This window comes from Palaemon carinicauda, chromosome 2, assembly GCF_036898095.1.
Source record: "Palaemon carinicauda isolate YSFRI2023 chromosome 2, ASM3689809v2, whole genome shotgun sequence".
In the NCBI taxonomy this organism is placed as follows: domain Eukaryota; kingdom Metazoa; phylum Arthropoda; class Malacostraca; order Decapoda; family Palaemonidae; genus Palaemon; species Palaemon carinicauda.
In genome coordinates, this window is record NC_090726.1 from 185,162,870 (window position 1) to 185,181,444 (window position 18,575).

The 18,575-nt window shown below is 40.6% G+C and overlaps 1 protein-coding gene across 3 annotated transcripts in view; it reads left to right on the forward strand.

The window, feature by feature from the left end:
* wus (TM2 and DnaJ domain-containing protein wurst) overlaps positions 1 to 18,575 on the forward strand; it is a 138,059-nt gene that overhangs the window by 112,966 nt on the left and 6,518 nt on the right. For all 3 annotated transcript variants that reach the window (XM_068359816.1, XM_068359823.1, XM_068359811.1), the window contains exons 6-7: positions 2,660 to 2,927; positions 5,658 to 5,740. In XM_068359816.1, coding sequence (XP_068215917.1) covers positions 2,660 to 2,927; positions 5,658 to 5,740 — 351 coding nt within the window. The remainder of the gene's footprint in view (positions 1 to 2,659; positions 2,928 to 5,657; positions 5,741 to 18,575) is intronic.

The window sequence follows — 18,575 nt, forward strand, 5'->3', positions numbered from 1 at the left end:
GTTTCTCTTCCTCATGCTTTGTTAAAGTTTTTATAGTTTTTATAGGGAATATTTATTTTAATGTTGTTACTATACTTAAAATATTCTATTTTTCTTTATTTCCTTTCCTCACTGGGCTATATTCCCTGTTGGGGCCCCTGGGCTTATAGCATCCTGCTTTTCCAACTAGGGTTGTAGCTTAGCATTTAATAATAGTAATAATAATAATACTGTGTAGTATTGAGCCTCATGATGGAGAAGACCTGGCTATTAGAATTAACTGCTTGTCTAGTATTACAAACATGATAGAATTGTCCAGGGAGATCTGAATGTAAAGGATGGTCAGAGTTATGAAAAATCTTATGCAACATGCATAATGAACTAATTGAACGACAGTGCCAGTGATTAATATCTAGATCAGGAATAAGAAATTTAATAGACCCTAAGTTTCTGTCCAACAAATTAAGATGAGAATCAGCAGCTGAAGACCAGACAGGAGAACAATACTCAAAACAAGGTAGAATGAAAGAATTAAAACACTTCTTCAGAATAGATTGACGAAAATCTTAAAAGACTTTCGCAATAAGCCAATTTTTTGTGCAATTGAAGAAGACACAGACCTAATGTGTTTCTCTAAAGTAAATTTGCTGTCGAGAATCACACCTAAAATTTTAAAAGAGTCATACAAATTTAAAGAAACTTAATCAATACTGAGATCCGGATGTTGAGGAGCCAACGTCCTTGACCTACTTACAATCATACTTTGAGTTTGTTAGGATTCAACTCCATACCCCATAATTTGCACCATGCACTAATTTTAGCTAAATCTCTTTTAAGGGATTCACCAACCCCAGATCTACATTCAGGGAATGGAATTGATGCAAAGAGAGTAGCATCATCTGCATATGCAACAAGCTTGTTTTCTAGGCCAAACCACATGTCATGTGTATATAGTATGAAAAGTAATGGGCCAAGAACACTACCCTGTGGAACACCGGATATCACATTCCTATACTCACTATGGTGCCCATCGACAACAACTCTTTGAGATCTATTACTTAAAAAATCAATAATAATGCTAAGAAATGACCCACCCCCTCCCAACTGTTTGAGTTTGAAAACAAGGGCCTCATGATTAACACGGTCAAAGGCAGCACTAAAATCATTTGAAAATAAATAATAGTACATATATTACTGGCATCTGGCATAAAAAGGAGAAGTGTTCAAACTGATAGATATCATAGATTATTTTTTGTGAGTGTTACTCAGTGTGTAGACCACATGGTAATGAGCAACCTTCTTGATTCTTTTTTAATAAGTAGTATATAACCATGTTAGCCAAAAAGTACTGACTCCTTGACCTTGTACCCCTTAAATCAGAGTTCCTAATTAAGTCAACAAAACTCATCTTATTGAACTCCTTCATTATTATGGTCTATGTTTGTTGCTTATTATTTTATCATTATTATTGCTAGCTTGGCTATAACCCTAGTTGGAAAAGCATATGCTATAAGCCTAAGGGCTCCAACAGACAAAATAGCCCAGTGAGGAAAGTAAATACTGAAACAGAAAAGTGTGCCTGAATGTAATCTCAAACAAGAGAACTCTTAACCCAAGACAATGAAAGACTATGGTACAGAGGCTATGGCACTACAAAGACTAGAGAACAATGGTTTGATTATGGAGTTACCTTCTCCTAGAAGAGCTGCTTACAATAGATAGGTTGGCCAGGGCACTAGCCACTTGAGATACTACCATTAGAGAGTTATTGGGTCCTTTGACAGGCCAGGCTATTCAGTGTATGTGTAGTACAAAGAAAATTAAGCCATAACTAGAGAGGTATACAATATAATACTATCTGGCCAGTCATTGAACCTAATAACTTGTAATATCTCAACAGGTGGCTGGTCTAAACTTATGCATGACTGATGTATTGTACTCCAATTTGAAAACAGGTAAAGAAATGTTGAGAAAATAATCCCAGCAAGATTCTGAGTTAAAATCTGAAAATACCAGCATATGCCAAGCATTCCACATTTTAACATTGTTCCTGAGCTTTAGATATTTGATATTTTTTACTAATTGATTCTCATAGTTTTCTTATTTCCTTTATTTTTACGGGAATATTTTCTCTGTTGGAGCCCTTGGCCTTTTAGCGGCCTGCTTTTCTAACAAGGGTTGTAGCTTAGCTAGTAATAATATAATAGTATCAGGGTTCTGTAGTATTATAATCACCTTACAGTCAGCTGAAATATAACCATGACATTTTTAAATCCGAAATATGTCATATCCTCCTATAAAGAAAAGAGATATAGTTATAACATATCCTTAGACAGACAGACAGGCAGAGAATGAAATTGCAAATTTTGACATTACTCAGTGATAAGGGAGACCTCAAAGCAGTCCTCTGGGTAAATCAGGAACTGACGGCACTTGAATAGGAAATAGTGGGTTTAGAATGTAACCTTACGTTTTAATGAAAGAACGGTCTTGAAAGAATACAGACAACTACCATTCCTTGACCCTGTCTTTAAAGTTCCATACAGTATATGGTTTTGTGTACATGAAAATATTGAACTTTTATTATTCTATATATATTTTGTTGTTGTTAAATAGAAATTATATGTAAAAGTGTTTATTATAACAGCAAATTATAACATTAATTTGTTTAACTCTTCAGGCGTTTGATGGTTTTAGGATTATGCACTACAATCTTCCTTAGCCTGTGGTTTTCATTCTTGTACTTCAATGCTACAGTAACGGATAAAACTGGCGAGAGAATTAAACTGCGTGATGCAGCTGAAAATTTCCTCAACTCTCCCATGTTTTTGGAGTTCAAGAAGAATATGAAGCAGCTTTACAATGATATAATGGAAGATGGTTGGCAAAATGCGTGGTCTAACTTTGTTGAGCTGTTGGATCCACTTGGAGAAAGACATTCTTTAAAAGTAAGATTGGAGCAGAGTTTAACTACAGTACAATACTTTTGATTAATAGAATAATGATTTCATATTGTATTTACTTATTGCAGGTTGGGTATTCAAGTTCTATTTCACTTATTCTTCTCAACTTTTAAAGGTTAATTCTCTTTGGAGGTTTCACATGTACAGTTGTGCGGATTTTGTGAAGCACTGTAGAAAGTAGTTAGTATTGTTTGCAACATCCTTCCAGCTCCCTCTGCTATACTTTTTTCATTTGATTTTTCATTCTTTTGTCTGATCACTTTCACATCACTGCCCAACTCCTGTAACTATTTTTGTTCTAATTTTTACATCAATGAAAAATAGATCTTGGAGCAAGTTTTAAGAATTTTTAGAAATGAGCCTCTATTGTCTCATTAAATCATAGTAAATTTATGAGGATAGTTACTGCTCAATTAATATGATATACTTATTTTTAAATCTCAGGGTAACTTATGAGCATACAGAAAGTTTAGGAAATGTGAGGTCATAGTATGGGGAAAGTGTTGCTCTTGTGTTTATTATAGAACAATTCTACGAGAAGTTTGGGAATACAGGACAAGGTTGGTATTTGCCTTGAATTAACTTATAAAGATTTCACATGCTACTGCTGGGTGTGCAAAATGAAGGAAGATAAGGATGTATTTTATGATTGGCAAGTTGTTAGTTTTTATGGTTAATGATGAAACTACAAGTCTGAATAAGAATATATATAGTACATAAAAGTATATTTTTGGTATGAAATTTTTTGAGACTTCAAGTATGTATAGTCTCCCTTTGTTTCGATAAATGGACGAAACAACGAGATTAGCAGAGAAAGCACAGAATCAGTACATATAAAATATTCCTTGTGTAGCACATTATATTCAATACAAAAGGCGGTTGACATCATTCATTGGATAATTTCTGCATTCTAAAGAGATCTCATTAACCTCTCTAGTCTCATTCCATGCAGGTGCCCAAACGTTTTCAATTTTAGGCCAAGCATCTAAGGTTACTGCAGGGTAGAGTTCAACACATCCAAGTTCATCTTCCTGTGTATTTAAACAGTCATTCATTATTTAGCAGGATGAAAAGTGGGATTAATGAAAGAGAACTCTATAACAGGAGAGTACCTGAAGAAATAAAAGTACCATATGATTATGAAAATCTTGGCCAAAGTAAACTGCCCCTATCATGTTAAGATTTGTTCTAGAGAGGCACAAATATCATAGCACACGACCCAAACTGAACGGGCCAGGATCTTCCGTTGATTTGGTTGCTGAACTCTTAAAGTATGCAAGGCACTGTAATATCTTTGGGATACACAACTGATGGGCCCTTTTGTAGCGAATTTAAGAAACACTTCTAGTAAATTATTCAGGTCAACCAGATCCACCACCTTGAAAAATATTTCAATGTTGTATCTCAGGGTGGCCTGGACATGCCTACCTTCCTTTCTTTTATCCTCATTGGCAGGTTTAGTGAAACCCCAAAACTTGCTGTAGACAAGGGTAATCACAAACATTACTTTGGCTGCTGCTGGAAGGCTTCTTTTGATTGCAAGGGACAGTCCCAGGAGCTTATCAGTTTGAAATCACTTGAAGTAGTCATACTACACCAATTCTGCGGTTATTCAGACTATCCTACACACAGATTATGTAGCTGAGCTTCAATGACGTTCATCAATTTGGAGATATGGAATTGCTTCACATAGTCAGGGCTTGAGTACTTTAGAGACATTAGATTTTATTTAACTCCTCAAGTTAACTGTGCTGTGTGTCCTTGCATAACTTCTTGGTGGTATAACATTTTAAGTCAATGAGAATCTGCTGAAATATTATGAACTTCTTCATGCACTGCATGAGATGTAAATGTATACAAATATATGGACATCTCTTGGCCTCGATTCTCATGAGACTGGTTGCCACACTGTTATGTTTTACCAGTAGGGATAGTAATTGTAGCCTCATCCTCATCTACTAAATACAAATTTTACATCTCTATATTCTGGCATAAAAAAGAGACAGACCATCCTGAGTATCTGCTGTTGCACACTTACTTATTACAAACCATTATGTTTCAATAATGCCACATGATCACTTTTGATATCTTAGACCTTTCTTTGGATCCTATATAGTAGTATATTGTCTGCATCTAATGGAATTTTAATGGTTAGATCTCCTGTCTAAATAGTAGTTATTGTATTTTTGTGGTTTATGGGGTTGTAGTGAATGAATTTTCAAAACATGTTTTCATAGAAACTCATAGTGAGTGTCCTCCTCTCATCCGCAAGATAAAGTGAGCTCATTGCATATAAATTACATAGGTTGGGCTGGTACTTGCACATTTGGATATTTTTTTTTTCTGCTAACTTGAATCTGATATGGCAGGAATATTTTGTAAAAATAGCAATTATATGCTTATTGTGTTATTCTTTGTTGATGTCGGCTACCCCCCAAAATTGGGGGAAGTGCCTTGGTATATGGATGGATGGATGAAAAATATATTATGAAAAGCATTTTTTCAATAAAAATTAAGTATCCAACTTTCAATTTTAGACTAGATCATGGTGTATATTTCCTCTAGCAGCCTGTCATATTTCCTTGTTTTGAATATTTTTGTAGATGTGTAAGATGATTTTCCTAAGCATTTGTAGATATTAAGAAATTGATAAGTTTACTTCACAAGATTTAACTTCAATTTTTTAGACCTGAATGAGCTATTTGTGTATTTCAGATATTAGGGCTAGAGAGTGGGGCTTCACAGGAAAATATTACTTCAGCATATCGAAAACTGGCCCGTGAGTGGCATCCAGATAGGTGAGTACAGTAATCATATGTTTTTAGGCCTTTTTTTTCCTTACCAGATATGTATTTTTTTGTACACAAGCCCTACTGATATAGGGAGGTTAATCATTGGCCTATTCTGCAAGCTTTCATTGTGATAACTTCCATTTGATATGATAATACATACGGAGAAGTATTGTGTAGATACAAAGAAGTACTGTATTGAAGTTGATTTCTTCATAGGCTATTTATACAATTTAAATGTATTGCTCTGTTTTAGAGAAACTTAAACAAAATATCTACTAAGTATTGAAAAGGCAGTCCTCTTTTTTCTTTACTATTTTAGAAAATAACATTTACAAGACAGTCCTTTATAGTCATGGCAAATTTTATTTGTGTGTTCCGTGTCAAAATTTCTAATGGGACAAGAAAACAGAAAGATATATTTAATAAGTATAGAACACATTTGTAAGGGTCTGTTGACAGCTTTCGTGAAGATTTTAACCTTGAAAATTTCTTTTGACAAAGATACTGCAATTGGAATTACTTCCTAAACTGTTAACCTTTTCTTCATATTTTAAAGATAAGTGATTCACTTGCATTGTTTAGCAGTAATGTACGTCACAAAACTCCTAGAATAATCTCATTTTATTCAATAACTGCTTCGACAGATTTTTCATTAAGAGCCACAAATTTTATACAGTATTACTGTACAGTGACTATCATATATAACTTTCTTCCATGATTTTTTTCCAAAAGGGCAATGCACATCATCTCAAATCTATGCTTTGTTTTTGAGTTATGTGTATTGACTAACTGCTCTTGGTTGGGAAAAGAATGAAAAAAGATTCAAATAGGCATTGGAGAACACCAGGACTTGGTGTAATTATTCAAACAGACAAGATATATAAGCTGGGTCCAGCTTTGAAGAACATTACAGAGGAAGTCTGCTGTTCAAAAGACGTAGCAAACTGATCCAATAGTAGTACTGCTTTTACTTGCCTCAGAGCTCTGCTCTCATTGAGATATACCCATCACTAAAAGAATAAACTGGTGATTTCTATTGGCAATGTGTGAAACTACATTTTGATCCCTTGGAACGAAAGGGATGTTAATTTATCCTCGTTATGATCTCTGTCAACAGACAATGCAATTTTGAGCATGCTTATCCCAGGGTTGGTAGATAAGGGTGATCAAGGTATTAGAGACTTCAAATTCTTGGAGGCCAAAGGAAGACTGCTTTTAACTCTAGGAAGACTATGTGCCTTCACATATCTTCCAATGACTTAAGACCTTGATTAGTGTTTTCATTAACAAAAATTGTCCAGATCTGCCTGAAACAAGGGAACCACTTTAAAAGGCGAATGTTGTGTTGCTACCGGTGAAGGTTCTCTAAAACCTTGTCCATGATAGGAACCTGAATCGACTGTGTTGTGTAATCAGCTTAATTATCTTTGGATTTTAAATTTCATTAGATTTTGAGGAGAGTATGAAAACTATACATTCTTGGAAACATAGGATAAGCAATCAGAAAAGCACTATTTCCATTTGCCCCGAATTCCATATGGTATTTTGTCTATATCAGAGCTTCTAAATAGCCTAGAGCTTTTATTTTGACAACTAAACTACCATTTCAAGGTTAAGGAATCTAATGCTCTAGTTGCAGATAAGGTAAGACATTTGTTACAGTAGTTCTTGCAAATACTTAGTAATTTCATTGGACAAATTGGTTATAGGAGGTCCATGAGTTATGACCGAGATCCATTCTTACTATGTGGTGTGTGTCAATTTTCATCATAAGTTGGATTTATATAGATCGTCGTCGTCGGCGCCCACTCGTGTCCGAGTATTGGGTTCTGTCGTTAGCCATCAGCCTCCTATCTGTGGGGTGGGTGCTTATGCCTGATGTGGCTGTTAAGTCCTAGTCTGTGGTGGAAGAGTCGCGGACAGTGTTCACAAGGGAGGGTAGGTGGTGGGCGGGGCTGTTCTAATCGCTCTCTCCTTCTTCTCCTCCTAGCCTCCTCATTTTGTCTCCTCCTCTCCTCGAAGTCCACGGTGCCATGGTGTACTGTACTCCTCCAGGTTTTCCTGTCCCTGGCTGTTTCTTCCCATGAGGAAGGATCGATGTCAGTTAGAGACAGGGTGCGCTTTAGTTGATCTTTATAGCGCATTTTCGGGGCTCCTCGTGGTCTGGTGCCCTGGGTTAGTTCTCCGTAGAATATTTTCTTTGGGAGCCTAGATGTATCCATCCTATGCACGTGTCCTATCCAGCGGAGGCGGTGGTGGATGATGGTGGCCTCCACGCTGGTCAGCGAGGCACGTTCTAAGACTTCAATGTTGGTGGTGTGGCTCTCCCAGGGGATTTTCAAGATCTGCCTCAGTTTCATTTGTTGGAAGCATTCTAGGTTTTTAAGATCGTTTTTATATAGCGTCCATGTTTCACATGCATACAGGAGCGTGGAGAGGACTACTGCCCTGAACACCATTATTTTGGTGGTCATTGTCAGTGCGTGGTTGTTAAATACGCGGCAGTTGAGTCGGCCAAAGGCGGAGTGGGCTGCCCTGATCCTGTTCTCCACGTCCTTTTTGCTTGTGGGAGCTGATGTTAGGATGCTCCCTAGGTAGGAGAACTGGTCCACCTGTTCTAACGGTTGGTCATTCACTGTGGTATTGAAGTTGGGGAGCATCAGTCCTGGTGGATGTTGGACGAGGGTCTTGGTTTTGTCTGAGTTGACTTGCATCCCAAAACGTTCGTAGGCAGAGTTGTATGCATCAGCTAACGACTGCAGGTCCTCTGCCGTCTAACCTGGGGTGGCATTGTCGTCAGCATACTGCAGTTCTCGCACTGCACACAAGGTGGTCTTGGTTCTGGCGCGGAGTCTAGCGAGGTTGAAAGCGCCTCCATCCATGCGGAAACGTAGGTCGACTGAGGGTGTGTCTGGGGGAATCTCGTTGAGCATTGCTGCGGTGTATAGCGAGAAACACGTCGGGGCCAGAACACAGCCCTGCTTCAGGCCGCCGTTGATGGGGAATGGGTCTGAAAGAGAGTTCTGGTGGCAGACTCTCCCAACCATTCCGTCATGGAGGGCACGCACCAGCTTGACAAAATTGGGTGGGCAGCCATATCTTTTGAGGACAGCCCACATGGCAGGTCGAGGTACTTTGTCGAAGGCCTTTTTCAAATCCCAGAAGATGAACATTATGGGCTGTTGTTGTTCGAGGCTCTTCTCTTGTAGTTGTCGCGCACAGAAGATCATGTCTATGGTCCCGCGGGAAGGTCGAAAGCCGCACTGGGACTCTGGCAGGACGTCTTCTGCGAGAATAAGGAGGCGGTCAAGGAGAATCCTAGCGAAAATCTTACTCGCGATACTTAGTAGTGATATTCCCCGGTAGTTGTTACAGTTCTCCCTGTCTCCCTTCTTGAAGATGGTAGTGATGTTTGCATCGCGGAAGTCACTGGGGGGGGTCTTGGTCTCCCATATTTTCAGTATAAGGAGCATCAAACGGTTCCTCAAGCCGGGGCCACCGTGAGTGAGGAGCTCCAACGGGATGTTGTCTGGCCCTGGGGCTTTGCCGGGCTTCATGCGCTGCAGGGCCTTGTTGAAGTCATGGATGGAGGGTGGTAGTGCCATCCAGTGACGGACGGGATGCTGCGGGGTCATTCGCAGGAGATCGTCTGGGGTGTCTGCTTGGTCATTGAGGAGGTTCTCAAAGTGAGACCTCCACCTGGCCAGGATGCCCTCGCTGTCGGTGATGGTCGTGGCCCCATCCGCGTCCTTCAGGCTGCCCACTGATGACCGTGTGGGACCGAATATTTCCTTTGTTGCTGCATAGAATCTGCGCAGGTCACGTTGGTCAGCGAAACTCTGTATTTCTGCAGCTTTTCTTTGCCACCAGATGTTCTGGGCTTCACGGATACCTCTCTGGCAACCAGCTTCAGCCACCTTGTGAGCACATTTGTTAGCTGCTGTTGGTTGGTTTTCCAAAGTCAGGCGTGCTTGTCGTTTGGTTTCAATGAGAAGAGAGATGGTAGCATCATTCTCATCAAACCAATCCTGCCGTTTCTTGGTGGTGTAGCCTAGTGTTTCCTCCGCGGCACGGGCCATGGCATTTCTGAGGGTGGTCCAGTGGTGCTCAACAGTGGCCTGACCCACAGGGTCTGCGAGGTATTGTTCGCAGGCCTCCTTGTAGTTCTGTGCCACCTGTGGGTTGCGGAGCTTACTACAATCAAAGCGTTGGTGTGGTACGCTGTCAGGTGCCCTTCTGGGTGGTCGTAGGGTCGTCACGGAGAGTCGGGAGATGAGTAGTCTGTGGTCCGTCCAGCAGTCGTCCGCTCCAGGCATGGATCGGGTGATGCGGACGTCTCCTCGATCTCTGGCTCTGGTCAGGACATAGTCCAGGGTGTGCCAGTGTTTAGACCGTGGGTGTCTCCATGTGGTCTTTTGTCGCTTTGGTAACTGGAAGATGGTGTTGGTTACCACAAATTGGTGTTCTGCACAGAGACCCAGTAGGAGTTGGCCATTGGCGTTGCAATTTCCAATGCCATGGCGGCCGATAATTCCCTCCCACAGGCGATGGTCTTTGCCTACTCAGGCATTAAAGTCGCCAAGCACAACGAGCTTGTCATTTGCGGGCACTGCCTGGATGGTGCGGTCGAGCTGGGTGTAGAAGGCAGCTTTGTTATCATCGGTTGAGGTCATAGTCGGGGCGTAGACAGAGATCAGGGTGAGATGTCTGTCCCGCGTGATGGGGATGTGGACAGTCATCAGGCGCTCACTGATGGCCTTGGGAGCTAGGTTGTGCTGCTGCACTAGCTGGGAACGGATGGCGAAGCCGACACCGTGGATGCGAGGCTCCTCTAGGGCCTTGCCTTTCCAGAAGATGGTGTAGCCTGTTCCAGCTTCCCTGATGTTGCCCTCTTCGGGTAGTCTGGTCTCGCTAAGAGCCACCACATCAACATTGAAGCGGGCTAGCTCCTTGCAGACGAGGGCTGTACGTCGTTCCGGGCGGTTGGTGTTCGTCACGTCTTGGAGGGTGCGGATGTTCCACGCACCTAAGGTTAATATTTTTTTCTTGTTATTTCGACCGCATTAGTGGGATGTCCGCCAGCCGCGGTGAGCTGACCAGACGGGTTTGCCGTGTCCGATGTTTACCCCACCTTTTCTAGGGGCCTCCCCATGTGGGGTGGGCTGCGGTGTCCTCAATAGGCCAGCCCAGTCACGGGTCCAGCTGCCGAATCTTAGACTCGCCGCCTGAGTGCAGTCGTGGGCTAAGGGCTTCCAGCTATCCAGGCCTGCCCCCTTCACCCACGGTGCTGTCGCCTCAGGACTTGCTGGTGGTGATGATGATGATGATGGTGAGAAAGAGATGAAGAAGGGTGGAGGAAACGACAGAATGCCAGTAGCTGGGTATATTGTTTTGGGTGGTCGTGGCTTTGCAACGGCCACGCACACACACTTGGCCCACATCATTTTCACCGCGGCTCAAGACATATGAGATAGGCGGCTTCTCCGATGTTGGTTGCATTGGGCTGCCGGGTTCTTGTTATGTCAAGGCCCGCCTTGTTGCCTGCCCGACAGGCATTGCCCTCTTCCGCCGGCGCTGGGAAGCTCCGCCGTTGGGGTCTTGTTTGGTTTGATTTTGGAGTTTTCCTTCTCCTAGCCTTTGCCTATCTTAAAATAAAGGAGAAGGCCTATAGGGGTCCAGTCTTGGTCTGGTCTCTCAGAACTGGCCTTAGCGGTATGGTTGAGCCTGCCAGGGTGGATAAACTACCCCACCGCCATTGCCCAGCCCATCATTGGGACACTCAAGCCCCTCTACTGCAGCAAAGTGCTGGACCATTCATAAATTACTGTACCCTATACAGTAGTGCACCGACACTAATACAGTACTAGTAGACGATAACTACCATAATACATCACAGTGATACTTCTTGATACAAAAGTTTCTGTATACGAAAAATTCGTGAAACGAAACGAGATACAAAGATTTCTTTCTCCTCATATTACGAAAAATCATAGGCTTCAGCCTGCAGTTGCCAGAAGCATTACCCCCAAGAAATAAAGTCAGTCCCATACACGTCCACTAGATAAGGAACAAAGCATGATCTAAAGACCAATCACCCTGAAACCTAGGAAGAACTGCAAGCAGACAACGTTGCAGGAACAAAGAGTGACATTGCCTTTATATCCATCAGAGCATGCAAGCATCTGAACAAGCTTATGACAATTAATTTGGACTCATCGGCATCTCCAGCAATGCCAATGCTATGCAAATGTTCTTCATGGTCACACCAGAGCACTTTCAATTTGCAAAAGTTTTTAAGAGTTAGTTTGACTTTGAACCTGATTATGTTTTCTAGATTGTAATTTTATGAAGTAATTAATAGGTTGGGTGATAAAACACAGCACTATAGTATGCTTTAAAATCTGGAAAACAAGGCAGTTTGATTAATCAGCCCATCTAATAAAGTTGTTAGTTTAAAGCAACTCTAAAATTGCCCAGTTTTGTATGACATAATCCAGAGAACATCCTGACCTTGTGCCAAGTGTTATTATTATTATTATTATTATTATTATTATTATTATTAAATGCTAAGCTACAACCCTAGTTGGAAAAGCAGGATGCTATAAGCCTAGGGGCCCCAACAGGGAAAATAGCCCAGTGAGGAAAGGAAATAAGGAAAAATAAAATATTTTAGGAATAGTAACAATATTAAAATAAATATTTCCTATTTAAACTATAAAAACTTTAACAAGACAAGAGGAAGAGGAACTAGATAGAAAAGTGTGCCCGAGTGTACCCTCAAGCAAGAGAACTCTAACTAAGGCAGTGTAAGACCTTGGTACAGAGGCTATGGCTCTACCCAAGATTAGAGAACAATGGTTTGATTTTGGAGTGTCCTTCTCCTAGAAGAGCTGCTTACCATAGCTAAAGAGTCTCTTCTACCCTTACCAAGAGGAAAGTAGCTACTGAACAATTACAGTGCAGTAGTTAACCCCTTGGGTGAAGAAGAATTGTCTAGTAATCACAGTGTTGTCAGGTGTATGAGGATAGAGGAGAATTTGTAAAGGATAGGCCAGACTATTTGGTGTCTGTGTAGGCAGAAGGAAAGAACCTTAAGCAGAGAGAAGGGTCCTATGAAGTACTGTCTGGCCAGTCAAAGGACCCCATAACTCTCTAGCGGTAGTATCTCATCGGGCAGCTGGTGCCCAGGCCAACCTACTACCTACATACCTACCTGCTTGTCAAGGAAAATTATGTTTTCAAAAAGATCAAGGCAGCCAAATCATAATGTTGAAACCTATTTGTTGCTGAAGGTGACAAGCTTCAGAATGTGATCACTCATGACTATATCCCTGATAAATGTATCAACAATCTTGAATGCAGGTGTGTCTGGACAAAAGCTGTATGAAGACTGTGATAGAGTGAATCAAATGAGGTTTAACCTTATGTGCACCAGTCAAAAAATATGTTCGTGTCTGCGAACAAGGAAGCCACTGTAAAACTATGAGACAAGACTGTGGATCTAAAGGAGACCAAGTACTTTTATGGCAGATTGACGGAGCTGCCCAGGGCCAAGTAGACATCAACCAAGATGAGGGCATTGGGAATCACGAATTCACTATTTGACACCAAGAGCCCTTTTTGCTCCAGATAATACAATCCTATCATGCTTGGACAAATCAAGGTTGATCCACCTCCTCAACAAGCTGGTAACAGCAGAAACTTCACAGGAAGGTCATCAGCCGGAAGAAGAGATGGACACCTCACCAGATGCTCTAAGCTGCAAGATAGCTCTTAGGTGGAATGGTTCTTCTGCAAAAGATGGCCAAGAAATCAGCAACCTTAGTGACAGTTTAAGATTTCAGGCTGATGTTCCTCACACAAGGTGATGAGGAAATCATCCTTGTGTTTGACACATACAGGGATGATTTTCTGAAGAGTGCTACCAGGAATAAGAGAAAGCAAGAAAGGGATACCAGTATCAGGTCAGAGATGACACGAACTTGAAACACATCCCAATGAGCAGGTTCCGTACATACAAGACGAAGGCTGACCTGGCCAACAATATTGCTGCAGAAACTGGAGTACGACACATAAACTGGCCATTGCTTATTCTACAGGACATATTTTAGGGTAGCAATCATGAAGAAGCAGAAACATGATTGATATACCAGGCTGTCCTGGCATCACAGCAAAACCCATCATATGCACAGATAGTTATCTCCCCAGACACAAATGTCCTAGTGTTAGTAATAGCAAATTATGACCTAATCCTGAAAAACATGTTGAATTCCATGGTCGGTGGGGTTAGGAGGATAGAGCTAATATGGAGAGCCATAGGGGCAGAAAGAGAAAAGGCTTTGGCAGCCTTTCATGTGTTCACTGGCGCTAACAACACTGGAGGATTCTCTTGTATAGACAAAGCAACCTGGCTGCAAGTCTACATGAAGGCTGATAGAGATGTAATCAGTTCTCTGCAGATGCTTTTAACAGAGGCAGAAGCAACCAAAACTATGTTGGCTATTTTGTCTAACTTTGTCTGTGCAGCCTACTCCCCAAAGGCATCTACAACAAGACCATCTCCATACTGAAATTGCCAGGGCCTCAGTTGTATCCTCTGCAGAATGGCTGTTGCAAGGAGTCTGATAGCCAGCTGAAACCAATCATGATAGATGCCCTCTCAGTTCGAAAGGCCCTAATTAAGATCTTTAGCTGGTAAGGCATAACAGGCTGTTCTTCTGCCACATGTTCTTGCAAAACAAAGAGCTTATCATTTACTGATCTTTGCCAGTGCAGCAGTGAGTAATAGAAGGAGGAGAACACAGAACAAGTATGAAACTGATAATCTCAGTAATAGTGATTATATTTAAAGATTCCATTTTACCCTAAAAGATTAAATCCATTTTTGTCATGAGGAACATGTTGGTTCTTAATTGATACCAACTTACTATGAGATTCAGGGCCTCTGTAACACGGTTTTTTCGCAATAATTTTTTATCTATGAATTTCATAAATATAACGCTTCTTCAGAATGCACATTATATCTACACATAAATTTTGACTATATTCTACATTACGTAAGTTGAATAAATTTGGTACCTATAATGTAAAAGTGACGTTTTTTTAAGACGGGCCAACTTACTCAGAGAAAAGGTTTCGAACGCACTCGTTACGTAACTTATGATGCCATTTCTTCCCTTTTTCTCCATCGATGATTGGCTATACGTAACGAAGGCTATACCTCTGCCAACAATGACACAAAAGTTTAAATAAAAGCAAAGCAGTACACCTTTATGAACTCTGAAACCTCTCCACTGATAATTGTCATAATGAACAAACCCTAAAAATATGTTAATAAATACAAAAACACTTCGATTATTAGTCTAACTTCCATAATAAATTTCCTAAGAAATTAAAGTCTACTTTATAGGTCACAATCAGATTGACAAGGTGTAGGGAATAATTGGTAATTTTCATAAACGTAGTAGACAAGCTTGATTTGATAACTGCTATATCCAATGTCAAGCAATTTTTATTTATTGTCTATCTACCTACCTATTTACTGTAAGAAAAAAAAATAGCCGGTACCGTATTTTGGCTTTAAACCTTCACCAAGAATGATGACTTCATGAGGCTCCACCCACTTTGGCTGCGTTACAATTCAGGATAACACTGAAGGTTATCATGGGCATTGTTGGGTCAGAAAATTTAAATTCTGGCTATGAAAACTCATTTCTCGAGTAGTTGTAAGAAGTGCTAAATGATCCTCAAGGATCCCAGCAGTTGGCCTAAACGTTTAATTCATGTATACTACTGTTGCGGCACTACTGCTACAGTAGTATTACTACGCTAGCACAGATACCCCACCCACATTTATGTATTGTTCCGCCATTCATAAGTCTTTGTAGTGTTTTTTTCACTGTGCAATAAGCCATGGCGTCCTCAGAAATTAAGTTTAACATTAGATGATAGGTTATTTCATTAAGCTGTCAAATTATGGCAACTGGGTATGTTATTGCCGATGTTGAAGCTAAAGATAAAGTATGGTATCATTCCTTCATTGCATTATCATCTTTACTACTATTTGTTTTGCTTCATGTAGTAATTATTTTAAAGGATAAATGAATTATGTTCACTTTACTTCTACAAATTCCCATTAGATGTACAAATAAAACTCCTAAAACTATTCATGATTTATTTACAAAATGCAGTCATGCCCAAAACATAGCCAACACGGTCGTACAGCCTAAGAAGAAGAAAAAATATTATATTGGATGATCCATTGGTCTGCTGGAGAGTTTAGCACAAAATTCTTATTTTAACAAAAATAGTCATATAAAGACTGTTTACATACAATCTCTCTCTTTCTCTCTCTCTTTGTGGCATAGTGAATAGATAATGGAAATGTTCAAAAGCCTGAATGGCATTACAAGTATTATAACCATGTTACACAACATACATATCAGACCATAAACATTGGATTTAAACTAGAAACTGAATAATTACCTATTCAGGCTATAGTAAATATGGCCACGGGCTTTCTCTTGACTGTATAAAGTTGCAAGTCGTAAGACAAATGCAGTTTTGCAACCACGGGGGCAATTCCAAATCCTGTTAGCCATTCTTGACTGTTATGGGTTTCAAAGCCGATAAAACAAGGTGAATGGGTGTCTGGTGGATGGGCGGGGCAAAATTTTGTCAAATTGTGTTTACATTCTTACGTAATGAATGTTTTCGACTCTTGGCTCGTTATAACTAGATCATTTTTACTCTATAAAAATGAAAACTATCGTGTTTAGGTTATTGCTAATGCTGACAAAATTTGTGTGTGGTTGTAAAATATACATATGTCAACTTTCAGCTACATCCGATGCTTTGATAAGGAGCAAAGTCCAAAAAACCGTGTTACAGAGGCCCTGAATCTCATAGTAGTTGAATATTCATGTCTGATTACTTGTAAAACACAACAAAACGGAATATTTTGGTCTAATAAGATTGTGGGTAAATCTAGCTCATTCATTTTAATATCATTGTATTCTTTGGCCCTGAAAATGATGGTTTACCTGCCTAAACCATATTTCCAGGATATACAGAAGCTGAGATATTGATGAAAACCTTTCTTTATGACAGCCATTTAAGTATCAAGGCAAATAGAAATGTTTTTTTCTGATTGCTTATATAATAAAGTTTTTAAAAAATTGTAGTTTTGATCCTCTACAAAAATCTGGTGAAATTACATAGTGAACCTGTCTTATGGAGATAGCCCTTTTGCAAGGCATCAGTTGTAGTTGCAGAGAAAAGAGCATAGTTGACGCAGAGGAATATTTTTTTTTTCAAATGCAGTATCATGTGATCAATAAGAACCTGTTAGTCCTGGCTGAAGGCCATGGATGCTAAAGAAAGTCCTTAATAGTGCCATGGAGATGACATACATTTTTTTCTAAACTCTACACCAAAAACGAAATTGTCTTTTTATGCATATATACATGACTTTTTGTGGTTGATGGGAAATCACTGATACAGCCAAAAGTCAGAAAAATTTACAGGTATTGCTCAAAGTGGACCTTGGAGGCTGCCAGGGCAAGCCAGCCATCTAAGAACCTTGGTTTCTTTGTTGATGTCGGCTACCCCCCAAAATTGGGGGAAGTGCCTTGGGTATACAGTATGTATGTATGTATGTACCACTGAACTGGAGAAAGCGTATGATAGAGTTGATAAAGAAGTAATGTGAAATGTGATGAGGTTATATGGAGTTGGTGGAAGGTTGTTGCAAGTAGTGAAAAGTTTCTACAAAGGTAGTAAAGCATGTGTTAGGATAGGAAATGAAGTGAGCGATTGGTTTCTGGTGGGAGTGGGGCTGAGGCAGGGATGTGTGATGTTGCCGTGGTTGTTTAATTTGTATGTTGATGGAGTGGTGTGAGAGGTGAATGCTCGAGTGCTTGGACGAGGATTGAAACTGGTAAACGAGAATGACCATGAATGGGAGGTAAATCAGTTGTTGTTTGCGGATGATACTGTACTGGTTGCAGACGCGGAAGAGAAGCTTGGCCGATTAGTGACAGAATTTGGAAGGGTGTGTGAGAGAAGGAAGTTGAGAGTTAATGTGGGTAAGAGTAAGGTTATGAGATGTACGAGAAGGAAAGGTGGTGCGAGGTTGAATGTCATGATGTTGCTGTTGTTGCAGCAAATGGTGGAGTGGAAGCAGATGTACGTCAGAGAGTGAATGAAGGATGCAGTGTTGGGGGCAGTTAAGAGAGTAGTAAAAAATAGAGGGTTGGGCATGAATGTAAAGAGTTCTGTATGAGAAAGTGATTGTACCAACTGTGATGTATGGATCGGAGTTGTGGGGAATGAAAGTGACGGAGAGACAGAAATTGAATGTGTTTGAGATGAAGTGTCTTAATTAGTATGGCTGGTGTATCTCGAGTTGATAGGGTTAGGAACGAAGTAGTGATGGTGAGAACGGGTGTAAGAAATGAGTTAGCAGCTAGAGTGGATATGAATGTGTTGAGGTGGTTTTGCCATGTTGAGAGAATGGAAAATGGCTGTCTGCTAAAGAATGTGATGAGTGCAAGAGTTGATGGGAGAAGTACAAGAGGAAGGCCAAGGTTTGGGTGGATGGATGGAGTGAAGGAAGCTCTGGGTGATAGGAGGATAGATGTGAGAGAGGCAAGAGAGCGTGCTAGTAATAGGAATGAATGGCGAGCGATTGTGACGCAGTTCCGGTAGGCCCTGCTGCTTCCTCCAGCATTATGAAGCTTCCTCTGTGGTGGATAACGGGGGAGGGTGGGCTGTGGCACCCTAGCAGTACCAGCCAAACTCGTTTGAGTCTCTCGTCAGGCTGGGAGGAACGTAAAGAGGA